We start from the raw sequence: 21563 nt of genomic DNA on the forward strand, positions 1-21563 counted from the left end.
CACCTCTTATCAGATCTTTTTTTTCTTCACCAGGTTCCTCCATCATGCCCCAGCGGTTCTCGGGGTACTACAAAAGGATTCAGTGGAGCTCCCATTTAAACTGAATACCGATCCACAGGCAGATAACCACATTTCACACATCTGTGGCTTAAGGACACATAATAAAGCACCTTAAAATATCTGCAGTAAGTGCACGATTGCATGCTCAGGACTCATTTTTAGTTCCAAAAATCTTTTAATAACCGTCTCGTTTAGATTAAACAATGTTATGATAGGTTCAAAGGACTCAAATCTCAAAGTTTGACGTCCAACGTGTCCGTTCAGTAAAGGACGCCCTATGGATGAACCTTTATTCGGGGTCCACTTGAAGTCGGAGCGATGTCCTGTAAGTCTCATTCAGCTCACTTTTAAGTGTGAATAAATGAATGGGTATACGTACAATTACAATGTAATTACAGTCATCTCTCCGAAGACCTTACAGTATTCATAAACAAACAACAAATAAAATATCAGCCTATTTCTGTACAAATGAGCCAAGCCAAAAGAACCGTGAGTTAGTTAGAGTAGGAAAACACGTCATAAGTCTTTTTTTTTTGTTTATAGTGAAGCAGAAGTTATATTCCTACAATGTACTTTGCAAAAATCATGAGCACATGAAGCCAAAATATAGCAAGGATACTCAAGTAGACTACAATAAATTACACAACACTACATATGAGAAACTGAATGGTTAAGATCAGACGATGCCTAATTTACATTTTTGAACCGCAGTTTTACCCCATCCACACACACACACACACACACACACACACACACACACACACACACACACACACACACACACACACACACACACACACACACACACACACACACACACACACACACAAACACACAGGTGCTATATTTCTGCGCCCAGTTAGAAACACTTTGAAGAAGTTGGACGTCTTTTCACCATGTCTGCCCAGCATTTGTGTCCAGTTTCCATCCGTTGCCGTGGTGATTCCATGTTAATACCTTTTGTGAGCGATGTACAAGGGCTTTAAAGCATGTTACAGTAAAAATACATTTCTGTAATAAGCAATGTGATATGAGAAATATGTATAAAATAGCTTGATTATAGTAACAATATTATTACTTTTCTACTTTTCCCAGAACTCATCTTTGTCCACCATGAGCCGTAATGTCCCTTTTGTTCCACGAGAGCAAAATAGATATCACAGAGTAAGAAAAAACTTCCCATACAAATCCAACTGTATAAACATTATACTAAGTTCTTGCTAGGTAAAGTCCCAAAAAAGCCAAAGCGGAAAATGAAATGCACTTCTTGTTTTTTTGGACAGTCTTTGAAAATGATTATTACAAAATGACTCTGCAGTCAGACTTCCTATCATGAGAGAGCAAAGCCAGGATGTCGGTGGTTGGACACCTTTGAAAAAGAAGGAACGAACTTTAGATTTTTTTTTTTCTTTACCTACATACCCTAAATACATTTTTTACACTCCGTGTTTTATGTTTCATGTATGTTACATGTGGCCTCCTCCTGCCGAGCTATACCCGGGTGGTGGAGTGAGTGCTGGGCAGGCCGGCGGAGCTGTAGCCGGCGGGGAAGGTGCTGTATGGGCTCATGTTGGAGAGGCCCATCAAGGAGTTGGGGATCATGGTGATGTTGTTGGGGCTCATGAGAGGGATGTCGTCGGGGGAGCGGCGCTGGCTGAGGGAGAAGCTGGGCGACATGTCGAGGGGGTTGTGAAGGGCCTCGCACGGGCTCCTCTGCTGGGACGACAGGGTCTCGTCTATGGTGTTGGTGTGGCCCGCGTTGTTGCCTTTGCTCTCGCGCTGGGGGCTGGGCTGCTGGGACGTCTCCTGGCGACTGCGCTTGTCTTTTCGGTAGTACAGCGCAGCGAACGCCAGGACGTTGAGGAAGAGAAGCGACGCCCCCACAGCGATGGTGACGCTGAGCTCCGTGGAGTAATCCCTCGGGTTGGGCATGATCAGAGGACCCATCTCCTTCCCGCCTTCGCCGTCGCCGTGGCCGGGGGAGGCGGGAGGCCGGCCGGTGGTCCCGGATCTCTTACCGTTGGACTGGGTGGGATCCAAGGGGGTGACCTTGGTGGTGGTGGACGAGTAATGGAACATGTCGTGGAGGTTGTAGAGATGAGGCACCAGGTGTTTCCAGAAGGCCACCTTGGTGGCGCGGTAGTGGTCGCGGATGCGCGGCTTCAGGCCGATGTGCAGGTAGAGCTGGTCGTAGGGGTCGTACTTGGACCACGCCACCTCCTCAAAGCGGTTGGCCTTAGTGTGGATGAACTTGGTGTCCTGCGGCACTGGCTTGTTGGGATCCCTGGGAAAATACAAACATATCAGAATCGGAATCAGAATCAGAAAGAAGTTTATTGCCAAGTAGTTTAACACACACAAGGGATTTGTTGTGGTGATTGGTGCAATACAAAAGAACAAATAATATTAAAGGAAAAAAAGTACAACGTGTTGGTTTTAAAGTGCCGGAGTAATGAGTCTGTACAAAGGTGACCTAGGATGTGCGTTAATGTGATGCATAAGGTCAGGATTGGAGTCTTTATGTTAGTGTAACGTAGAGTGGGGTCGGGGGGAGAGTGTGTGGTAGACGGGGGAGAGGGGGGTCCGGGGCCTTGTTGACGTGGCCAGCTGTAGTCGGGAAGAAACTGTTTTTATGGCTATATTATGCATAGTATATATATATATATATATATATATATATATATATATATATATATATATATATATATATATATATATATATATATGGTTATATCTACAGTAATACAGTAATATTTTTCAGCGCACTAGTCTGTATTTAAATCTTGTGACTGTGATCATTTTGCTACTTCACAATATGCTTCATTCTTTAGAATAGAATAGAATAGAATAGAATAGACTTTATTGTCATTGTGCTCAGGTTACAATGAGATTGGTTGGGATGTTCCCACCAAAGTGCAAAGGAAGCAAAAATAAGAGGAATAAATAAATATGAAAAGCACCGTATTAAAACATTAAAGCAATACAAACAATACAAAACAAACTCCCACATCATTCAAAAAAATACACCTGTTCTGTTATGTTATGTTATGTTATGTTATGTATTATTTAACAGTCTGATGGCCCAGGGATAGTAGGTGTTTTTGAGTCAGTTTGTCCGCTGCTTCAGGACTCTGTACCTCCTGCTGGAGGACAGCAGGTCAAAAAGACTGTGCCCAGGGTGAGATGGGTCCTGCAAGATCCTTCTAGCCCTTTTCAGCCCCTGAGAGTCTGCAATGTCATTTAGGGAGGGCAGGGGGCGGCCGACGATCTTCTGGGCCGCTTTTATGATCCCCTGCAGATCTGTCTTGTCCTTCACGGTGAGGCCGGCATACCACACTGTGATGCCAAAAGTCAGCACACTCTTTAAATGTAAATGTATCATATTATAACTATTTCATCTGAATCGCTCAGACGTGGGATATTTAAAACCAAGCATGTCATCTGGATTTAGTTTTTCAGAGTCAGAACCAGACATGGAGATGCTGCGTTCAGCTTCTATGCCCCACATATCTGGAACAAACTCCCAGAAAACTTCAGATCAGCTGAAATATTCAGTGTACTTAAGTCCAGGTGGAAGACTCACCTGTTCTCAGATACATTTGAGTAAAGCTCCAAACCTGTACTGATACTTTTGAACGTGTTTAGAAACTTGATCATATTTTAACTACTGATTTTTATCTGATTTTTATCTATTCTATTCTTGTTTACATTTTAAAAATCATGCTTTTTATTTATTTCTTAAGTTGAAAAAATCTATTGGTCTTATATCTTTTTTTTTTGTTCAAATCTTAAATCGTGCTTTTTATTAATGTTTTAATGTCTGTAAAGCACTTTGAATTACCTTGTTGTTGAATTGTACTACAGAAATAAACCTGCCTTGCCTTCCAAATTTATTAGGAAACAAAAGGTTTTTTTTTTTTATGGAATGGAAATGGCGAGAGAGGACAGAGAATTCATCACCAGAAGAAGAACAACAAAAAATAAATAAATAAGAACGGGCCAACACAATGTAATATCCTCGTCTCTCCTCAAGGGCTCAGCATTCCATCATTCCAGTACGCTGTAATAGCAGGCTGCAGTGACCTGCGTGGCGCCGCCGCCCGCTGCCGAGGGTGTCCTCCACCGAGATTCATTGCAGGTGTGTGTTCAGCATGCAACAACAGTCCCCAAATGCAGCAGCAGAGTCCTCCACCACGGCAAAACTCACTAAGGTGAATCTCGGCTATCAAAGGAAAATCCAGCCAATTTCTGCTTCTTTAAAGGAGAGAAAAAGAACCTTTCTCTCCGTCGCACTTTCAGCAGCAATTTTAAATACATGTCAACCTCAAGATCTGAGGTCATCTTGAATGATATTCTGTCATTTATTTTAATATGTCATATTATAGTCATGTAAAAAAAGAACGCGCACCCTATGTCAATAACATTTTACATATAAGGACATAATAGTAATGATAATAAAAATCTAAAACATAGGTAAATATAACCTCAGATGAATAATATGGTACAGTATATTACACTGTGTCATTAATTATTTATCCACAACTGGAAGAATTGTAGAGGAACCGTGTGGAAAAACTAACAACACTTTTACTGTTTCCATGGAAATGAAAAGGATAAATAGATGTATAGGGTAATTTCCAAATAATTTGGAGTCTATCAGTTTATAGTGAGAAAAAATAAAGATTCAAAACAACTGGGCATGTTCTCAGGAGCGGATGTCCCTGCAGGTTCACCCCACGGTCCGACTGCGCCAAGGAGGCCCGTGTGAGGTCCTACATGCCTCGGTTGGGATGTTCAGTGCTGCATCACAGCCCATCCATCTATCCACTACCTAAACCCAACATTCCTATTCAGGATCAGGGGCATCATCTTGCTGTGGGTAAAGGGCAGGGGAAAACCCCGGACCGGTCGTCCCTCCATCCCAAGGCCAATTTGGAGTCACCAGTCACCCGTACTGTACATGCCCCATCAAATCTACGACAGACCGGCCGAAAAGAGAAAGGGATCAATGTTTTTCGACCTCACTGAAACGCTGTGGTGGGACTTTAAGAGAGCTGTGCACAAACTAATATCTACAAACCTCAGCGAGGTGAAGCAATGCTGTGAAGAAAAAGGGCCAAAATTCCTGCACACGGACGTGAGGCTGATAACGACGTACAGAAAACATTACCTCAATCTATCTATATAATAGGTGATTTTTCAAGCTTCTGAATCCTGTGGTACACTAAGCTGACGTCTTACGTGTTTTGGATTTGTTTTCATTGGAACAATTACAGGACTGTCTCAGAAAATTAGAATATTGTGATAAAGTCCTTTATTTTCTGTAATGCAAAAATGTCATACATTCTGGATTCATTATAAATCAACTGAAATATTGCAAGCCTTTTATTATTTTAATATTGCTGATCATGGCTTACAGCTTAAGAAAACTCAAATATCTCTATCTCAAAGAATTAGAATATTCTGGGAATCTTAATCTTAAACTGTAAACCATAATCAGCAATATTAAAATAATAAAAGGCTTGCAATATTTCAGTTGATTTGTAATGAATCCAGAATGTATTACATTTTAGTTTTTTTTAATTGCATTACAGAAAATAAAGAACTTTATCACAATATTCTAATTTTCTGAGACAGTCCTGTATGTCACGTGTTCCTCCTAACCTTATTATAAGACCGGGACCATCCATCCATCCATCCATCCATCCATCCATCTATCCATCCATCCATCCATCCATCCATCATCCATCCATCCATCCATCCATCCATCCATCCATCCATCCATCCATCCATCAGGGCTACACATGCATCCAAACAACCAGGAATACTCACACCAACGGGCAATTTAGAAAAGACAGAGACCAGAGTATGTTATTTCTCTGACTATTTGATTTGATCGTACCCCGATACAAAAACACCTTAGATTTAAAAGAGGGCTCGCCTTTTTGCTGGGTTATATTAGTTTGCTGTTTCTCAGTAAAATCAATATAAAGTTCAGCTGTCAGAGGATGAGACAGATTCCGAGTGAGTTCATAAGAGTGAAAAATGTGTAAACCTTATGCCGTTGCCTTCCATAACCGTGGATACATTTTGGGCCGACATGCTGGCCACCATCATCCCAACAACGTGGGGGGGGGGTTACCTTTTGGGATGGATCGATCAAGGCCCGGCACCACACTGAGACACGTTGATGACAGGTTGCATCGTACTCTAAATCATAACTCAGTAAAGATGGCTCAGGTTTATTAACCGCCTTTTCACTCTCTGTTTTTTAATATTGAGGACCGGCTTTAAAAGTTTATCTTTATTGTGTTGTAACTTTTCAGACCCATCTCCTTTAGGAAAAATGCCTAAAGCGATGAAATTTGATTATGTGCGTTAGAACGACTTTTACAACACCTTTAAATTACATTAAATGAAAACATAAATAAATAGAAAAAATCACAGCTCTCACTTGTTGGTGTATATAGTATAGTATACTGATTTATGCCACTAATTTAACTATAAATTGCCACATTTTCTTGAAGCGTTTGACTTGATGGATGCAGTGAAATGAGCAGATTATACCTTAATTCAAAGTATGATTGTAAAACTGTGTATTGTTTCAATATTTATGGTGGTTTTAAATCAATTGCGGCATTGGGAAACAGACCTAACAAACAGCAAGTTGTCTCCATTTGTACATTTTAAGGACTTTGTATAAATCGATAAAAAGAGAAGCACATATATTCATTTGGGAGTTCCCGAGAACTAACAAAGGAAATATATTAGATAGGGCTGAAAGACACGGAAGAAGGATTTCAGGCTGCACTTAATTAGGAGGCCCTACTTAAGGCCGAATCTGACACTGCTGCTGTTTCTAAGCCGAGATAGGAATATAAAATTAGATATGCAGTAAAAACCGTACGCCCTGTAACAATGAATACATCAATTCCAGTCATGCGCTTCCGGTTGCGGCTTTAGCTCGCTGTTACTCACCCGCTCTTAGCAAAGTTGGTCCAGTACGTCATGACCACGGCGCTGAGCATGATGTCATTCCTGGAAAAGTTACAGGGGAACAGATCCGTGGGGCCCACCATGGGGATGCCGAAGACGTAAGGCACCTCGTCTCCGTGTGCCGAGTCTGACCACACGGGCTTCATCAGGCTCTGGCAGTGGTGGTAGAAGGCGTAGAAGTAGGTGGGCGAGCCGTAGCGGGCGTGCAGGTCGGCCGTCACCACCGACGGCTCCACCCACTGGTGGTCGGTGAAGAGGGCGACCAGGGTCTTCCTCCTGGTCTCCGGGTTATCCTTGTCGGCCCAGTCCGTGTACATGAACTTAATGGTCTCCCTCAGGGTGTCCTTCCCCTCGGGGTAACCGTACAAACTGTCCACAAAGTCCGACACGGCGAAGTCAAAGTCGCTGCCGGACACGCCGTCCTCCAGGTCCATCACGTTCTCCACGAAGCGCAGTCCCTCCCCCTGATTTACGCCCAGCATTATGTCGTAGTTCAGGAACTCGCCCTGCTCCATCAGGATCTCGGGGTCGTCCGGGATGACGTCGCCGTCGATGACGGGCCCGAAGGCCACGCGGTAGCGGGCCGCCTGGATGTCCTGCTCCACCAGCTCCTTGGCGCTTTTCTTCTGCAGGCAGGACACCATGTCCACCGTGTCCAGCACGTTGCAGCCCACCCGCTCCGCCAGCATGCGAGTGTACTTCACCGGCTGGTAGTTGACAGCCCAGCTGGACAGCGCCGAACCACTTTGGATGATGGCTCTGTGAAAGAGGCCTGGGGACGCAAAGTGAAGGACAAAGAGACACAGCACAAAAACGCAGTGGTTAAACCCAGAAATACTGTGACTTTTCCATCCCGAAGCTGAAGCACGACTCGCTGTTATTCACGACTACAGTCGAGCCTTTAGGGGAGATGCAAGCAAACAAGACCTCATGCGATGTACTTTGATTACAGGTAAGAAGGATAATGTCGCACACAGGGTGATGAGGCCGACGCTGATGAGAAGCTGCTCAATAAAGCAGCAGGAAGAGGAAAGCAGCTCTGCCTCCGTCTGCTATTAAAGACTAAAAACCTTCTTCCCTGTACACCAGGCAGTTACAGCGGATAGCCACGACCATTTTAAATGATAGTTTACACCCTTTGCACAGTGAATTTCAGTTTCTCCCCTCTGGACGGAGGTTGTCAGTCCCATTTTGTAAAACAAAACGTTATAAAAACAGCTTTGTTCCAGCTGCAGTAACACTGGTGAACAAGCTGTAGTTTGCACAAAAGTTGCACAAGGCACTTTTCGGAGCACGATGTATTTTACAATGTTTTTATCTTATTGCTCTTATCCATTCCTAACTAAGGAAATTTTGCTCTTGGTGTTTTAATTCTTTTTTAGCCTCATGTCTTTTATTTCTTATATTTATTTCATGAACTGCAGCACTTTCTGTCGAGCCGAAGCTGTCTCTTGTTTTATGTGTATGTGTTCTTCTTAAATGTTTTGTTCCTGAACTGATTGTCTGTTTTCTGCTGCTTGTTTAACTCTCGACTGCAAAACCAGTTTACCCTTGGGTATCAATAAAGTAACCTGAACCTGAACCTCTTTGTGGACTCTCTTTCTGCGTTCCACACGATGTCTTTTCAACGCAGAGCACAAATGAAGGCAGGACAAAGTAATGGTCAATTTGGAGCTCGGTTTGGACGTGTCGAGCTTCTCCTCCAGCAGTTATCGCGGACTGTAATTAATATGATCATTAATACGGTGAGGCTAACAAGCTAGTGTACACAGACTGCTGACGCTGGCTGCACAGTGGCCGGTGTGTGCAGAGAGCTGAATATGCAGTAACCCTGATCCTTCTGTGTTGATAGAGTAAACAAGCTGTTTTCTTAAACTGTTTACATGTAGTGCATCGGTCCGTCTCCAGGGAGTTTGCATCTGCTACCTAAAACTGACAAGTCAGATGCGTCAGTCCACAAAACACTATCTGGAGGTCAAGACGCGACGCTTTGCCGGGAAAAATGGGGCAAGCGACGGTGTCACTTTCTCTCTCCGCTGCCGACTTTGATTTGGAAATGTGGCTAGCGGCTAGCAAACTTCAGAGACAGCTGGAGGCCTTTGTGCATTTGCTGTTGCAGAGTTTGGATATTCAACAAAAAAGCTCACAAAGGACAGCTGCTGGGGGCTCGCCGGCGCTGATGAGAGTACACGCTTTCTACCCTCCCTGTGATTTAATCCAGGACCAGAAGACTAATATAGCAGAGATAAGGGGTTCAGTTCCCAGAGTGCCACCCCTTTTTTCCTTCCTCCCCCTTCCTCCAACCTTGTCATTGGTAAACAGGGTCTTAATTTAGTCATTTGGAGGGGACAAACACATCAGGATAACTGGTACAGAAGAGGAAACACATCCGACACTGAGAGACGGAAACATACATGATGTGAAATGATCAAAAATGATAGTCACAGATATTCCTGATATTGTGGTGACAACTTAACAAACATCCCCTTTATCCCATATCCGTGTTAACACTTCAACACAATTATACAATAAGATAATTAGATATCCAGTCTTACATTTCTGATTCATGCATAGTGACGTGGTGCTTAATCACTGCACTGGATACGGGTTGATGAAGCTCAGAACAAACGTGTGCGTTGCATCTTCTTACCCTCTGAGTGGTGGGACAGTGTGAGCAGGCTGACGCAGGAAGCACCGATTCCTGATCCAAAGACTGTGATGCGACCTGGGTCTCCTCCAAAGTAGCCGATGTTTTTGCTTATCCAGCGCAGAGCTTGAATCTGATCCAGGAGTCCGTAGTTTCCTTTCGCTGCCTGGTCACCGGTACTAAGGAAGCCTGACGTGTGCAGAGAGACAACAGAGCCAAAGCCAAAGTTGAATTCTACAATACAGTGATAATAGCTTTGGGTGAACCCTCAACCCCGGGCGTAAATATGCCCGTATGCCCTCCAACAGCACTTCACTACTTTAGTCTTGTGATAGTCTGCAAGCAACGCAACCCCTCAGGAAGCAGTCAGGGCTCCATCCATTAAATGGAAATGGACTTCTCAGAACATTGACTTCATAATATTTAATGTGCACGAGCAGATTTCTTAAAATTAATCTAAATAAAACAAGAGGGTCAGTGGCCCGCTTGCAATTCATCCTTTAACGCTGCTTTCAGAGTTAAACAGCGTAAACAGAAAACTCTTAACCTTGCAAACACCTGGGAGTTCTGCAGCCGGCTGCTCGGTATCTAAATTATTTTACTTATAAGACTGAGGATAACCTCGCACAAATGATATAAATCCATCTACAAAATGATAAATTGGGTATAAAGGTTTCCACAAGGACACGGCTACAAACATCTCAGCTATATTTTTCTTTCACCTCTCTGTTAAAACTGGCTTTAATTTCTACATGTGTCACAAAAGAAGCAGTTTCCTTGGCTTGATTAAACTGGGCTAATAAACCATTTGCAAAGGCGTGATCACCTAATATTCCAATTCTGTAGTTGAGGGTGACGACAACAACGTTCCCGTAACTGGCCAGTATGCTGCCATCCATCATGTTGCCGGTGCCCTCCATGTAGGAGCCTCCGTGGATGTAGACCATCACAGGTCGTGCTTCCGAGTCCCTGATATCTGCAACACACACGCACACACACACACGCACACACACACACACACACACACACACACACACACACACACACACACACACACACACACACACACACACACACATGCTGAACACACAACTGCAGGAGCAGCAGCAGTGAAATGGAGGATTCAGAGTGAATTGTTACTAAAACTTAAGTCCCAGCTGCTCAGCATGAGGCATGAGAGAAGACCGCTTAGAAAATGTGCTCAGAAGCAAGGTGGTCCGCCTGTGGCGTGAAAGGAAATGCACCCTGACAAGGGTTATGTATATAATCAACAGATTATACTGTAGATTATGGTGCATGGGAGTGTAAGACCAAGTGTACTTGTGCTTTGCACCATTTACAAAATCTCTGGATGGAGAGGAAGAAACAACTAAAGACTTTTGATTTTGATGTCTATTCAGCCCCAAAAAAGAAAAAGAAAGAAAAAAAGGAGAGAACTTTTAAAATTATGTGTACGAAATGTATGTTCCAATGTTTTGGACCTGTTAAGTGCAGATTTGAACTAACAAATCCCCCACGACACTAAGGTCCTGCATTCTCCCAACGTGAGCTAAAATAGAAACTGGAAATCTATACCTCATGTTTTGGGACCATTTCACTATATCGGATAATGACCATCTTTGGAAGGAAGTTGAAGACACATAAATAGATAATACAATCGCTGGATCAATGAGTTATAGAGTCTAGCACTTGCTGAAAGGACTGCAACTTATCGTAAATCAGATACTGGTACTATTCACTTAAAAATAAAAGCCCTCCGCCCTGCAGCCCCTGCATTTACAGAGAGCGAGCAAAAAGCAGGGGTTGCAACAGTTTCATGAAACTTAAAAAAAAAAAAAAGAAAAAAGAAAGAAAAATCCATGCATCAAGAGTTTTTAGTGAAAAAAAAAATACCTTCGGAAATATGAATCTCAGCATGTGAGAAAGCCGCCCCCTTTTTCTTGTGTTGGCTCCCTGGGATTCACATGAGGAAAAAAAAGAAGTACAAAATTCAAAAAAAGCATGGTAGATTTGACTTCTCCTCTTATTTATCAATCTGGAAGGACCCTGAACCTCTGGTTTATAAGGGATTATTAACAAATCATTTGAAACATATAGCACGGTTTCAACTGACATGGTAAAAACTGGGTTTAAAAAAAGGTAAACAAATGATGTAATTGCTCCTTATGAGATGTTAGGGACTCTTGACGTGATGCAAGCCTTCATATCTTTATCTTCAACTGTATTGTCAGCTCTTCAGATGGATACCTGAAGGAAACATCTGGGTGAAGTGTTACTCAATGAATGATTGATTAACTTTCACGATGCCTCAAAAGATAGGTCTGAAATGTGCAAATTTCAAAAAACGTTTGATTTTGGAAGACAAAAAAAGGACTATTGAAAGATAAGTAGAAATGAGAACATCTGAATATGAGTGAAGAAATAATTAAGTCCTAAAATGCCTGCGGTGCAGTTCAAATTAGAAAAGTCTGAAAGAATAAAAATGCATTGCACAAAAGGGGCCGTGTTATTGCCTATTGGAATAAATGTATCAGTGAAATGTAATTAAAGTGCTTATGTACCAGGTGAGCAGCCCTGCAGGCTGCACTCAGCCGAGGGGCCGTATAAAACACGGCCTGCACCATTTTGGACAGGGTAGTCTGTTTATCTGTTGTTGCTATGCTACCATAAGTAAAGGAAACCCAGAAAAACAGTCTCAAAGAGTGGTGTGTTGCATTTAGGAGCAGATCAACTTGTAATGCTGAATGTTTTGTATCTAATTGCTTTTGAGGGAGGCGATACGCTCAAAGCACACGCGTTTAATTAGTGACTTCACGTAACCTGATTTAGGGGAAATCTGTTAATCATCGCTGGATTTAGGAAACACGCCGCACCAGTGTGGTGTCACATCGCTCCGTTAACCTGGAGCTTCACAGCAGACGCACAAATATCTGTCACTGGTTTATCTCGCGGGTCAGAAACAGAAAAGATTCGGCTGGATTCAGCTGGATTCAGCGGACAGTTGACCTCAGCGGCTCCCTAATTGGCCCCCGACAGACCGGCTGAACGAAGGTCCACTAATAGAGGGACAGTTCAGCTAATGTCTTTATGATTACCTGATGGTGTGACAGGAAAACACTTGCGTGCGCTTATCGTTTTAAAAACCTCTCTGCTCTGTTTACAAGGGTCTGAATCTCAACGACACCTAATCTCAGCGATAACTCACTGAGTGCATGTTAATTGGAAAACAAACCTCACTAATGTTTGCTCGTGCTGCCGTGTTTGAATTTATACCACCCTCCCCCCAAAAAAGAATAAATGAATCCGCATCAACATCAACCTGTGAGATGAATAAGGGCTTATCAGCTTAAATGTAAGACGTCAGATGATGGCTGCGTTGCTTCAGGTGACATGAGCGGTGGTCACAGACAGAGTTGGGGATGGTTGCAGGACAATGACGGCGTGGGAACAGCGAGCAATGATCAGGGACAGCTGTCACCAGGACAACTCACCGTCTTCTATGGGAGTGTAGATGTTTAGGTACAAGCAGTCCTCGTTCTGGTCCTGGATGTACGTGGCCACCGTGTCCAGGTTGTACGTGAACCATATGGGCATCATGATCTCCGGCACGGTGTTGTGGATGTTCTGAGGGCACACGGGCATGAAGTGGGTGGCGTTCTTGACGCCTGACCAGGAGGACGGCTGCTCGGGGGGCATGAAGCGCTTCTCGCCCACAGGCGGGGCCGCGTAGGGGACCCCGAGATACTGATCAACGGGCCGGAGGACCTCGCTGGGGACGGGGACCCGGAGACCTCGCAGCTTCCCATACTGGGTCGTCACGGTCGGGTAGAATTTCTGGCTGGTGGCTTTGGTCAGTGACCAACAGGGACATAATATCCACCAGAGAAGAGCACAGTGGGCGATGGTTGCAATGCCTTGCTGATGCAGCAGGTGTGCCGGCGACAGATGGCCTCTGAACGTAGCCAGCCACATGGTCCGGACGATACGGTGCCCTCACACAACACAAACGCACACTGTGTCTGTTTACACCGAGCCTGTCAAACAGACATCCCTCAACGTGCCTGCAGCTCCGACAGTTATCAACTCCAGGTACACCTCAGCCAGGTATGGACCGTCGGCGCGTCCTCTTCTCATTGCAGTGCATTTGGACCTGGGAAAAGAAAAGAGGACCATTAGGAAGACTAGCCAAAGAAGACTTAATGAATAAATTATCATCAAATTAAGTACAATTCCAATAGAAAGATGTCACTTTGTCTACAATATAGATTTAAAAACATGAAATTTGGAAACCATCCAGTTTGCAAACTGGCTTCAACCTGTTCTGGATTACTGGTGTCGGAGCCTAAAAGAAGGGTACAGTAGATCCTGGACAGAGTGCCAATTTGAGAAAAGAAAATGAAAACAGAATGACTTGTAATTCATTTGGACAAAAAAAGAAAAGCTAAAAATGAGTGATATTTGAAATGAATGTTGGTAACAAGGCTGAAAGCTGCATCGACAGGTAAAATGTGTGACATTTGTTGACGTCAAACCTGAGAAGAATTTGAGGGTTTCAATAACTACGGTAAATAACAGTAAAGGAGTCAGTAAATCTACAGAAATCTCCGGCCAAAACCAATATTGAATGTTTTTGCAGCGCTCAGGCGGCCTTGCATTTAAAGCAGATGTGATTCAGCAGTGGACATCGCTGCACGGTTTGTTTCTGACACGGGTTGCTGTTGATTTCTGTGGATGCAGATAACGGCTCCACCATGCAAAGAGGAAGAAAACTAAAGAAATATGCAGAGACTTCACCAATATCTCTCGGCTTATTTATGAAGGGAAGTATTTGGAATAGTTTTTATAAAATAATGGACTCCACATCATCTGAGCTTGGGGAGCAGATACCCAACCGTTTATCTGCAGCATCTGTGATAGCACTGGGAGGAACTGTTGCTCATGGGGAGGACAACTTGCACATTAGTGCTGAACAGTATGTGCAGGTTTTAACCTCTCAGCCGACCTCTTTCTCAGCAGGGTTTCCTTTCTTACGGAGAGACAACACTGAATGACACCATGAACATGATGCTGCAGCACAACTCCGGGTCCAGGTGCTGATGGAACTCGCCCGCAGTCCGAGCCTGTCGCTCCTTACAAGAGCAATATGAAGTAATTAATGTGAGCAAGGGGACCCTCAAACTGCTGAACAGGAAAATGTTTTACCTTCATAACTGAAACTGCTGGTTTCCAATGTCCCCAAAACTTAAGGAGCCTCGTTAAAGGGCGAGGCGACACAGTGATAAATACATCTCTCTCTCTGACACCGTGTTAAACTACGTTGCTGACATTAAAATCTAAATTAACATGTATATTTAAATAGACGTAATTTCTCAGTGTCAATATTTCATAGGTCATCTTTAAATTAATTGCATTAAATCAAGGATACCCAGGTCCGTTCCTCGAGGTTTCCTGCAGGTTTCAGGGGTTTTTTCTGCTCCAACACACCTGATTCACACTAATGGGTCATAGTGTACAGTGTCTATAATGTACAGAACCTGATAAGTTGTTGGATCCATGTAATTTGGTTTGTTGAAGCAGGAAACGTCGCAAACCTGCAGGACGCCTTTGAAACACCCCTGCACTAAATAAACATTAGGTTAAACTTATTCATAAATAATTGTGTTCTGCTTTCCTGCCATATTTTTTTGAGTTCCAGATGAAAACATAAAAACTGACAGCTTTTGATACGTATCACCCTTTTCCCACATCCAAGGGCTCAACACACATATTTTAGCACTTTAAATTTTAATTGTGAAAGTGTATGTTTATACTAATCTTTAGCTAATCTGAAAAGCCCGTCTGCTGTGATGCAGTGGAAAGATCTAAAGATTAAAAAAAGGGTGTTAAACACTCCTCTTTTCATGTAAAAGAAACAAAAGGGAGCAGCAGAGAGAGATATCTTTAGTATCGCTCTGAGAATAAAAGACTCTGACCAGGTTATATATTAGTGTTTAATTTCAAGAACACTGCATCACAAATTGGGCTTTATGTCTTCCAGTGCGTCGAAGAAAAACTGTCAGTTACTGACATGAAGATGCATAATGGAAATGTTGCTCATTCCCAGAATAAACCCGTCTGGAGGGACCACACATACACCAATCTCTCTCACACGGCAGAGTAATTACAGGCTAACCGAAACAATTGAGGAACTATTATAAGGAGCAACAGACAATCAGCGTTAACATCCAAGTAAAAGGCTCTTTTAGCCTCTCTTTTCATGGAATTTCTCTCTTTTAATTTGCTAAGATTGACTCTTATTTCAAGAAACACATTTTGTTTTTAATATTTTATTCAGTGGAAATCCAGCTGCTATTATCATTTACAGTATTTTAGAGACACCTGCAGAGCAGATACAAACTGAAGCTGTGACATAAATCCTGTTGCTTCCGTTTGTAGAGAAATTTTTACTGATTTTATTTATTTATTTTTTCATTCCTGGGACTGCTGTGGTGTAAAGATGGATACAAAAAAATGAATATTTTGACTGACTTCACAGTCATTCCTATACATGCCAAAAAAGAAACAAGGTGAGCCCCCAGCTACTGTGTGGTTTGTTTAAACGGTGCGTTACATAAGAAAGCGACTGTTAAGTCAAACATGAAGACCTACAGAGGAAGCACAGTGTTGCTCTGCATCCAGTACGCCTCGTCATCTCATTGGCTTGTAAGGAACAAAACAAAAAACAAGCTTGTTAACCTCCTCAGATGAATTGATGGATACGGCCCCGAGCTTTGTCAATGACGGCATTGCAGCTACATAGATCCATTTTTTTAATCTGATGATCAATTAAGACAGCAGGCAATTCCCCACTGGTACGATAAGCTAATTAAACCATATACAGCATGTAGTGCTTTCGGCTTTTCTTCATCTCTGCAACATTTTGTTGCACTGGAGGGAACGTAAACGCAAATAAATGAAGCTCCGTCTGTCCTTCACAGGTGCAGCACATCAGCCAATGTAAACTTGATTGTGCTCTGCTAATTTCCAAGCAATGACACAAATCAGATCAATTTTATTCCTACACGGTCACAGAGGACCACGAGAGAAATATTGGACTCTTCCAACCCTGCACCAGCTTTGTCTGTTTTAATCAGGAGTCATGGATGTTTCCTGGAGACAAAAAGGGGACATGACTTGTTTTATCTGCCATTTTATCAGTCAGGAATGTAAACTTGATTCTCCTCCTTTGATGAAATAATACATATTCTATGTCGATTTGGAGGTGAAATAGTCTCTTATGTAAAAGAAAAACCCTAGACAATGAATAAATAAATAAAAGAAAACTTTGTTATTTACTAGCAGTTGTGATGATCAGGATGTTTACTGAACCAGTCAAGCAACCCCTGGTCTAAGAATGAGCTCTAACAGTTCGGGGGAAGTATATGTAAAAGAAAAAGAAGAAGAAAGGGACGTTGCAGATCAGAGGGATAATATAAATTGTTAATATGAATGGCATTTCCTTTTAAATTAAACATGCATCGTACTAGGATGAGAAAATGTGTGTTTTATTTCCCTCTGCAACAGTAAATCAACTGTTTAATTTAATCGGAAGAGTAAATAAGTAAACGAATAAATAAATGTCAAAACCAAAAAAGGGGGAAAAAGAAATGAAATAAATGAGCATCTTCGGTTTTACTGGAATCCCTGCAGACAGACAGCCAAAGCAGCTGGATCCTCCCTTTTCCAGCCTTTCCTGTTATGGGACAGATGTGGATAAAAGCTTTATAGCTCGCACCAAATGGGCCATGTCATAAAAGTGAACCATCACTCAGTCAAGTTTGATATGTTACAAGTTATTGGGCAATTTAGATTGGCATCATGCCCAGGACTTAGTAAGTGACATGTCAAAAAACCCTAATGTTTAACAAGCAGAAGGTTTTCCCCCTCCCTCTCTTTTGCATCAGCCAGGTGTTTATGCTGGTGATTTGGGTGATAATACCTCGTAGTCCCGTGTTTCCTAAAACCAAAATACTTTAATCCCCATTTGGCTGAATTGATCTCAGTTACAGACCTATTAGAATGATTGCTATAATCATGTTTCACTCCTGCCACTATTATCTCTACACCTACAGCATTGACAGGCACACAATTCAGCACCAATTCACCATCTCTGGAACAACATCTTATCGATCTGGTTCTGGTGGCCTGGGGGGCCCTTGACATGAAAGCAACAGAAAAAAGAAAAAAGAAAAATGAGCCTAGTACTTGTCTTGAACCAACAGTACCGGGCTCTGGATGTCCTTGCAATCCGACTGGATCAAAGACATTTCAGGGTATTTCCAAACCCACATTTTTCTGGGGAATAGAGAACAAGGTGGATGGATGTGGAGGGGAATGCCGTCAAGAGGACATGTAGGAAGCACTCAACACAATGATCCCCGCTTCATAAATGAATGCAAGGATCCAGAGCCCCGGAGAAAGCGAGGCACAGCCCACGTAGCATCGACAGAACTGCTGTAGTGTGTGCGCGCCGCTCCGCGTATGGCTGGAAGCTCGTCTCAACGCTGATTTATGGTCCCGCGTTACACCGACGCAGAGCCTACGCCGTACCCTACGGCGTAGGCTCTGCGTCGATGTAACGCGGAACCATAATCCAGGCTTCATCTGCGTCCAGGACGCAGCAATGTTGGACATTTAAAATGAAAATACCCAGCCAAGACGCGTTTCCACTGTGGGATGTGAGCAGTCGCTTTTTTTGGTGAAACAATCAACCCCAGAAGTCAGTGATGAATCTGGACACAGATTTGTCCCACAGGGAGGAGGGAATAAAAAAAAGAAGAAGAAAATAAAAGAAATGGTTAGGTTAACTCACCTGCTTCTACAGAAGCTGAAACGCGCTCCATCCCGAGATTTCCCCCATACCATGCCCGTGGGTCTCGCTGAAAGACAAAGGGACGTGTGTGGAATATTCCCCCTCGGTTTTCAGTATCAAACAGATCTTCGCTCTTATCTGCTGCTTCGCACAGTCTGTGTGCTTTGCGCATTCACGACGCCAAGGTCAGGAGCGCCAACGGTTTTAATGGAGCGCCCACCATAGAGATCTTTCTACGGCGCCCACTGCCAGCGCGTTGCTAGGCAACCGCGGGGATACGCCAGTGCATTAAATTCGCCATCCCAAAAATAAATAAATAATAAAAAAAAACAAAAACCCCAACGGATTCCCTATTTAGAAACCATTAAATAACCACATTAACCTCGGACAGCAGTCCGGAGCGCGCACGCATTTTGTGGAGGTACAAGAAATAAATGAATCCTGGATGACCACATAAAAAAAAAAAAAAGTAAGGCGTGCAGGCCTGCAAGGAGAGATGAGGTGCATGTCGAATAGTGTTGTAGCAAACTGTGACAACCAGGAAAAATATAAATAATAGACTAATAATAATAAAAAAAATCTCCTAAAAAGTAAACCACTATAGCCACTAACCGTGATTCTTATGATTATTTGTAACCTCTGTTTTCACTCATCATCATCCTCATCCTCATCCTCATCCTCATCCCCATCATCATCATCATCATCATCATCATCATCATCATCATCATCATTATTAGATTAGATTAGATTATCCTTTATTTCTCAATGGGGAAATTTGCTTTGTGTAGCAGCAGTACACTCAACACACACATGCAGCGAAAGGGTAAAAAAAAGTTAAAAATATATAATTACAAAATATAAACAGTATACTTTTTATTTTTCATTGGAATGAAAAATAAAAAGTAGTGCAGTGCGGGAAAGAAAGAACAAAAGTGCAAAAAAAAAATCATCCTCATCCTCATCATCCTCATCCTCATCCTCATCCTCATCCTCATCCTCATCATCATCAGATGAGAGGGTGAGCACTGTGTTGTATTAAAGTGGTCCGGGACAGGGAGGTGAAGGAGTTCCTCTTTATCACACACATACACACACACACATACACCCACACACATCCACACACACACACACACACACACTAACAAACAGAAACGCACAAACAATTAATCAGTTAATTGACTTAGTCCCGTGTTGCATCCTCAATATAAACACAAAAGCATGATCGTCATGTGGGAACCTGCATCAGCCATCCACATACATGCAGTAGTCTGTGAGATCCTGGGCCAGACACATTTGCTGACAGAGCAACCCCCCCGCCCCCCTACATATTCTCTCTTAATAATGCCCAGTGGCCATATAGCTGTGATTCACAACTGGGGGTTGATTTTTACCGTTCTTGGGATGGCTCTTTCATGCTCCATTAGACTATGGGAACGCTTTTAAGGGAATCTAAACTGGGCTGCATTTATTTCATGATCACGGATGCTGATGCTGTATCTGATACATACAATAGGCTTATAAAGCAACAATGAGCCATTTGGCAGGTTATATTGGGAAATGCGTGCTGATTACTGTGAAAAAGATAGCTAAGTATTCCCCGTGGTTATGAATCTCCCACCTACAACAATAGAGGATACCCCCCTTCCTCCCCTGGTTTTTATCACCACATTTTTATACATGGGCTTATAAGTATACTTGTCACGTGTGACAAGTCCAATGTGATTAGCATTTGAAGACATTTTAATTAAAGATACGCTTCCTGGCCCAGATATTTGCGTTCATGGGCAGTGTCCCCACACGAACCCCAGCTGTGGGCTGAATCCGCTTGATTGGGGGAAAAGCAAATGCAGTTTGTGTGAGACTGAAATAAAGATGACATCTTTGCATCTAAGTGGCAAAACGTCGGCCTGCAAATAATGGAAAGTGTGGATCCACCATCAGTTATTTCTGAAGGAGTGGGTGTACTTACACCTCTGACTGGGACAGGAAGTCTCTTTATTTGGAAAGGAAACATGTCTTTAAAGATGTAGTATGGCTTACTTTTCTTTTCGAAAAACAGGCATAATTTCTTGATGTAGTCTTCCAGTGCTTTGATCATAAATGCTGCACAAAAACGTCAAAACTTCTCCCTTTTCAGCCATCTCTGTGCCTCTGTTCAAAGCGGCTGGTTTGTGGAGTCAGCCACTCTTTCTCCACAATGACTCCCACTTGCTTGTTACATCTTCACACCACTCACTTCCAAGGTACAGTGATATTTTTGTTTCTTCAGTATGTAATCAAATTGAAAGGCTTTTCAGAGATTTTCAAGAGCTTTTTCTTTTCATCCAAAAAGCTGCAAAACTCTGAAAGAAACATTTTCAGACGCAGGTGGCCACATAGTTACAGGGTTTTATCGTGACTGAGTTTAGGATTTTTGAGTAACTTCAGACATATGAATTAAACATTCATAACAAAAGCAAAAAAAAACAATTTCTGTTTTTTTTTCCCTTCTTGATACCTATCTGATACAGTGCCGTTTAAATGGTAGCCTACTATACAACTAAGGTTGAACTCTATGCAATTATTTTGTGAGAATTTGGACTCCCCCAGGAGCTGGGTGATAACAAAAAAAAAGATGAAAGAAACATGGATGCTTCTTCTTAAAAATTCAAATAACCTGATGATGTTATTTTGAAATTGTTTCGTATCAAAAGGATTCCTTTCACATCACAGCTCTTCAACTGACTCGTGGGCCGGCATCTGCATATTTTAGATGTCTCCTCGCATCAACAACCCTGATTCAAATGAATGAATCATCAGCTTGTCATCACTGTCTTCTTTTGCATTTTTGTATCTTTTGCATTAGTAGAACAAAAAAAGAATATATTTAGGAATTAAAACAGATGCAAATAGTGCAGTTGTAGATATTTGGGGTAACCTGGTGACATCCAACACTGGAGTACCCCAAGGAACTGTTCAGGCACCACTGCAGCGATGCAGCAGCTGCAGCGTGAAGCGCAGCATCAGCAA

The 21563-nt window shown here is 42.7% G+C and overlaps 1 protein-coding gene across 2 annotated transcripts; it reads right to left on the reverse strand.

Annotated features, from left to right (window-relative positions):
- Nucleotides 1-229: 229 nt before the first annotated feature.
- nlgn3b (neuroligin 3b) lies at nt 230-18785 on the reverse strand. 2 transcript variants are annotated; one of them, XM_061739914.1, is made up of 7 exons: nt 18555-18785; nt 13195-13853; nt 11597-11656; nt 10530-10679; nt 9707-9892; nt 7039-7828; nt 230-2344 (listed from the first exon to the last, which is right to left on the reverse strand). In XM_061739914.1, the coding sequence occupies exons 2-7, from the start codon at nt 13673-13675 to the stop codon at nt 1552-1554; spliced, it is 2460 nt and encodes an 819-aa protein (XP_061595898.1). In that variant the 5' UTR covers nt 13676-13853; nt 18555-18785; the 3' UTR covers nt 230-1551. The 2 variants fall into 2 exon arrangements, with proteins under 2 accessions (XP_061595898.1, XP_061595899.1); XM_061739915.1 differs by lacking the exon at nt 11597-11656.
- Between the last annotated feature and the right edge of the window lie 2778 nt (nt 18786-21563).

The sequence above is a fragment of the Cololabis saira genome, chromosome 14 (genome assembly GCF_033807715.1).
Source record: "Cololabis saira isolate AMF1-May2022 chromosome 14, fColSai1.1, whole genome shotgun sequence".
Classification (NCBI taxonomy): domain Eukaryota; kingdom Metazoa; phylum Chordata; class Actinopteri; order Beloniformes; family Belonidae; genus Cololabis; species Cololabis saira.

Bases quoted from the DNA above. Each gene is read 5' to 3' on its own strand.
- nlgn3b (XM_061739914.1), bottom strand. From the start codon at position 13,675: ATGTGGCTGGCTACGTTCAGAGGCCATCTGTCGCCGGCACACCTGCTG. The intron at 11,657-13,194 runs GTGAGTTGTCCT...TGTGAATCCCAG, and splicing joins CTACACTCCCATAGAAGACG to GGAGCCAACACAAGAAAAAG. The intron at 7,829-9,706 runs GTAAGAAGATGC...TTGCGTCCCCAG, and splicing joins ACTGTCCCACCACTCAGAGG to GCCTCTTTCACAGAGCCATC.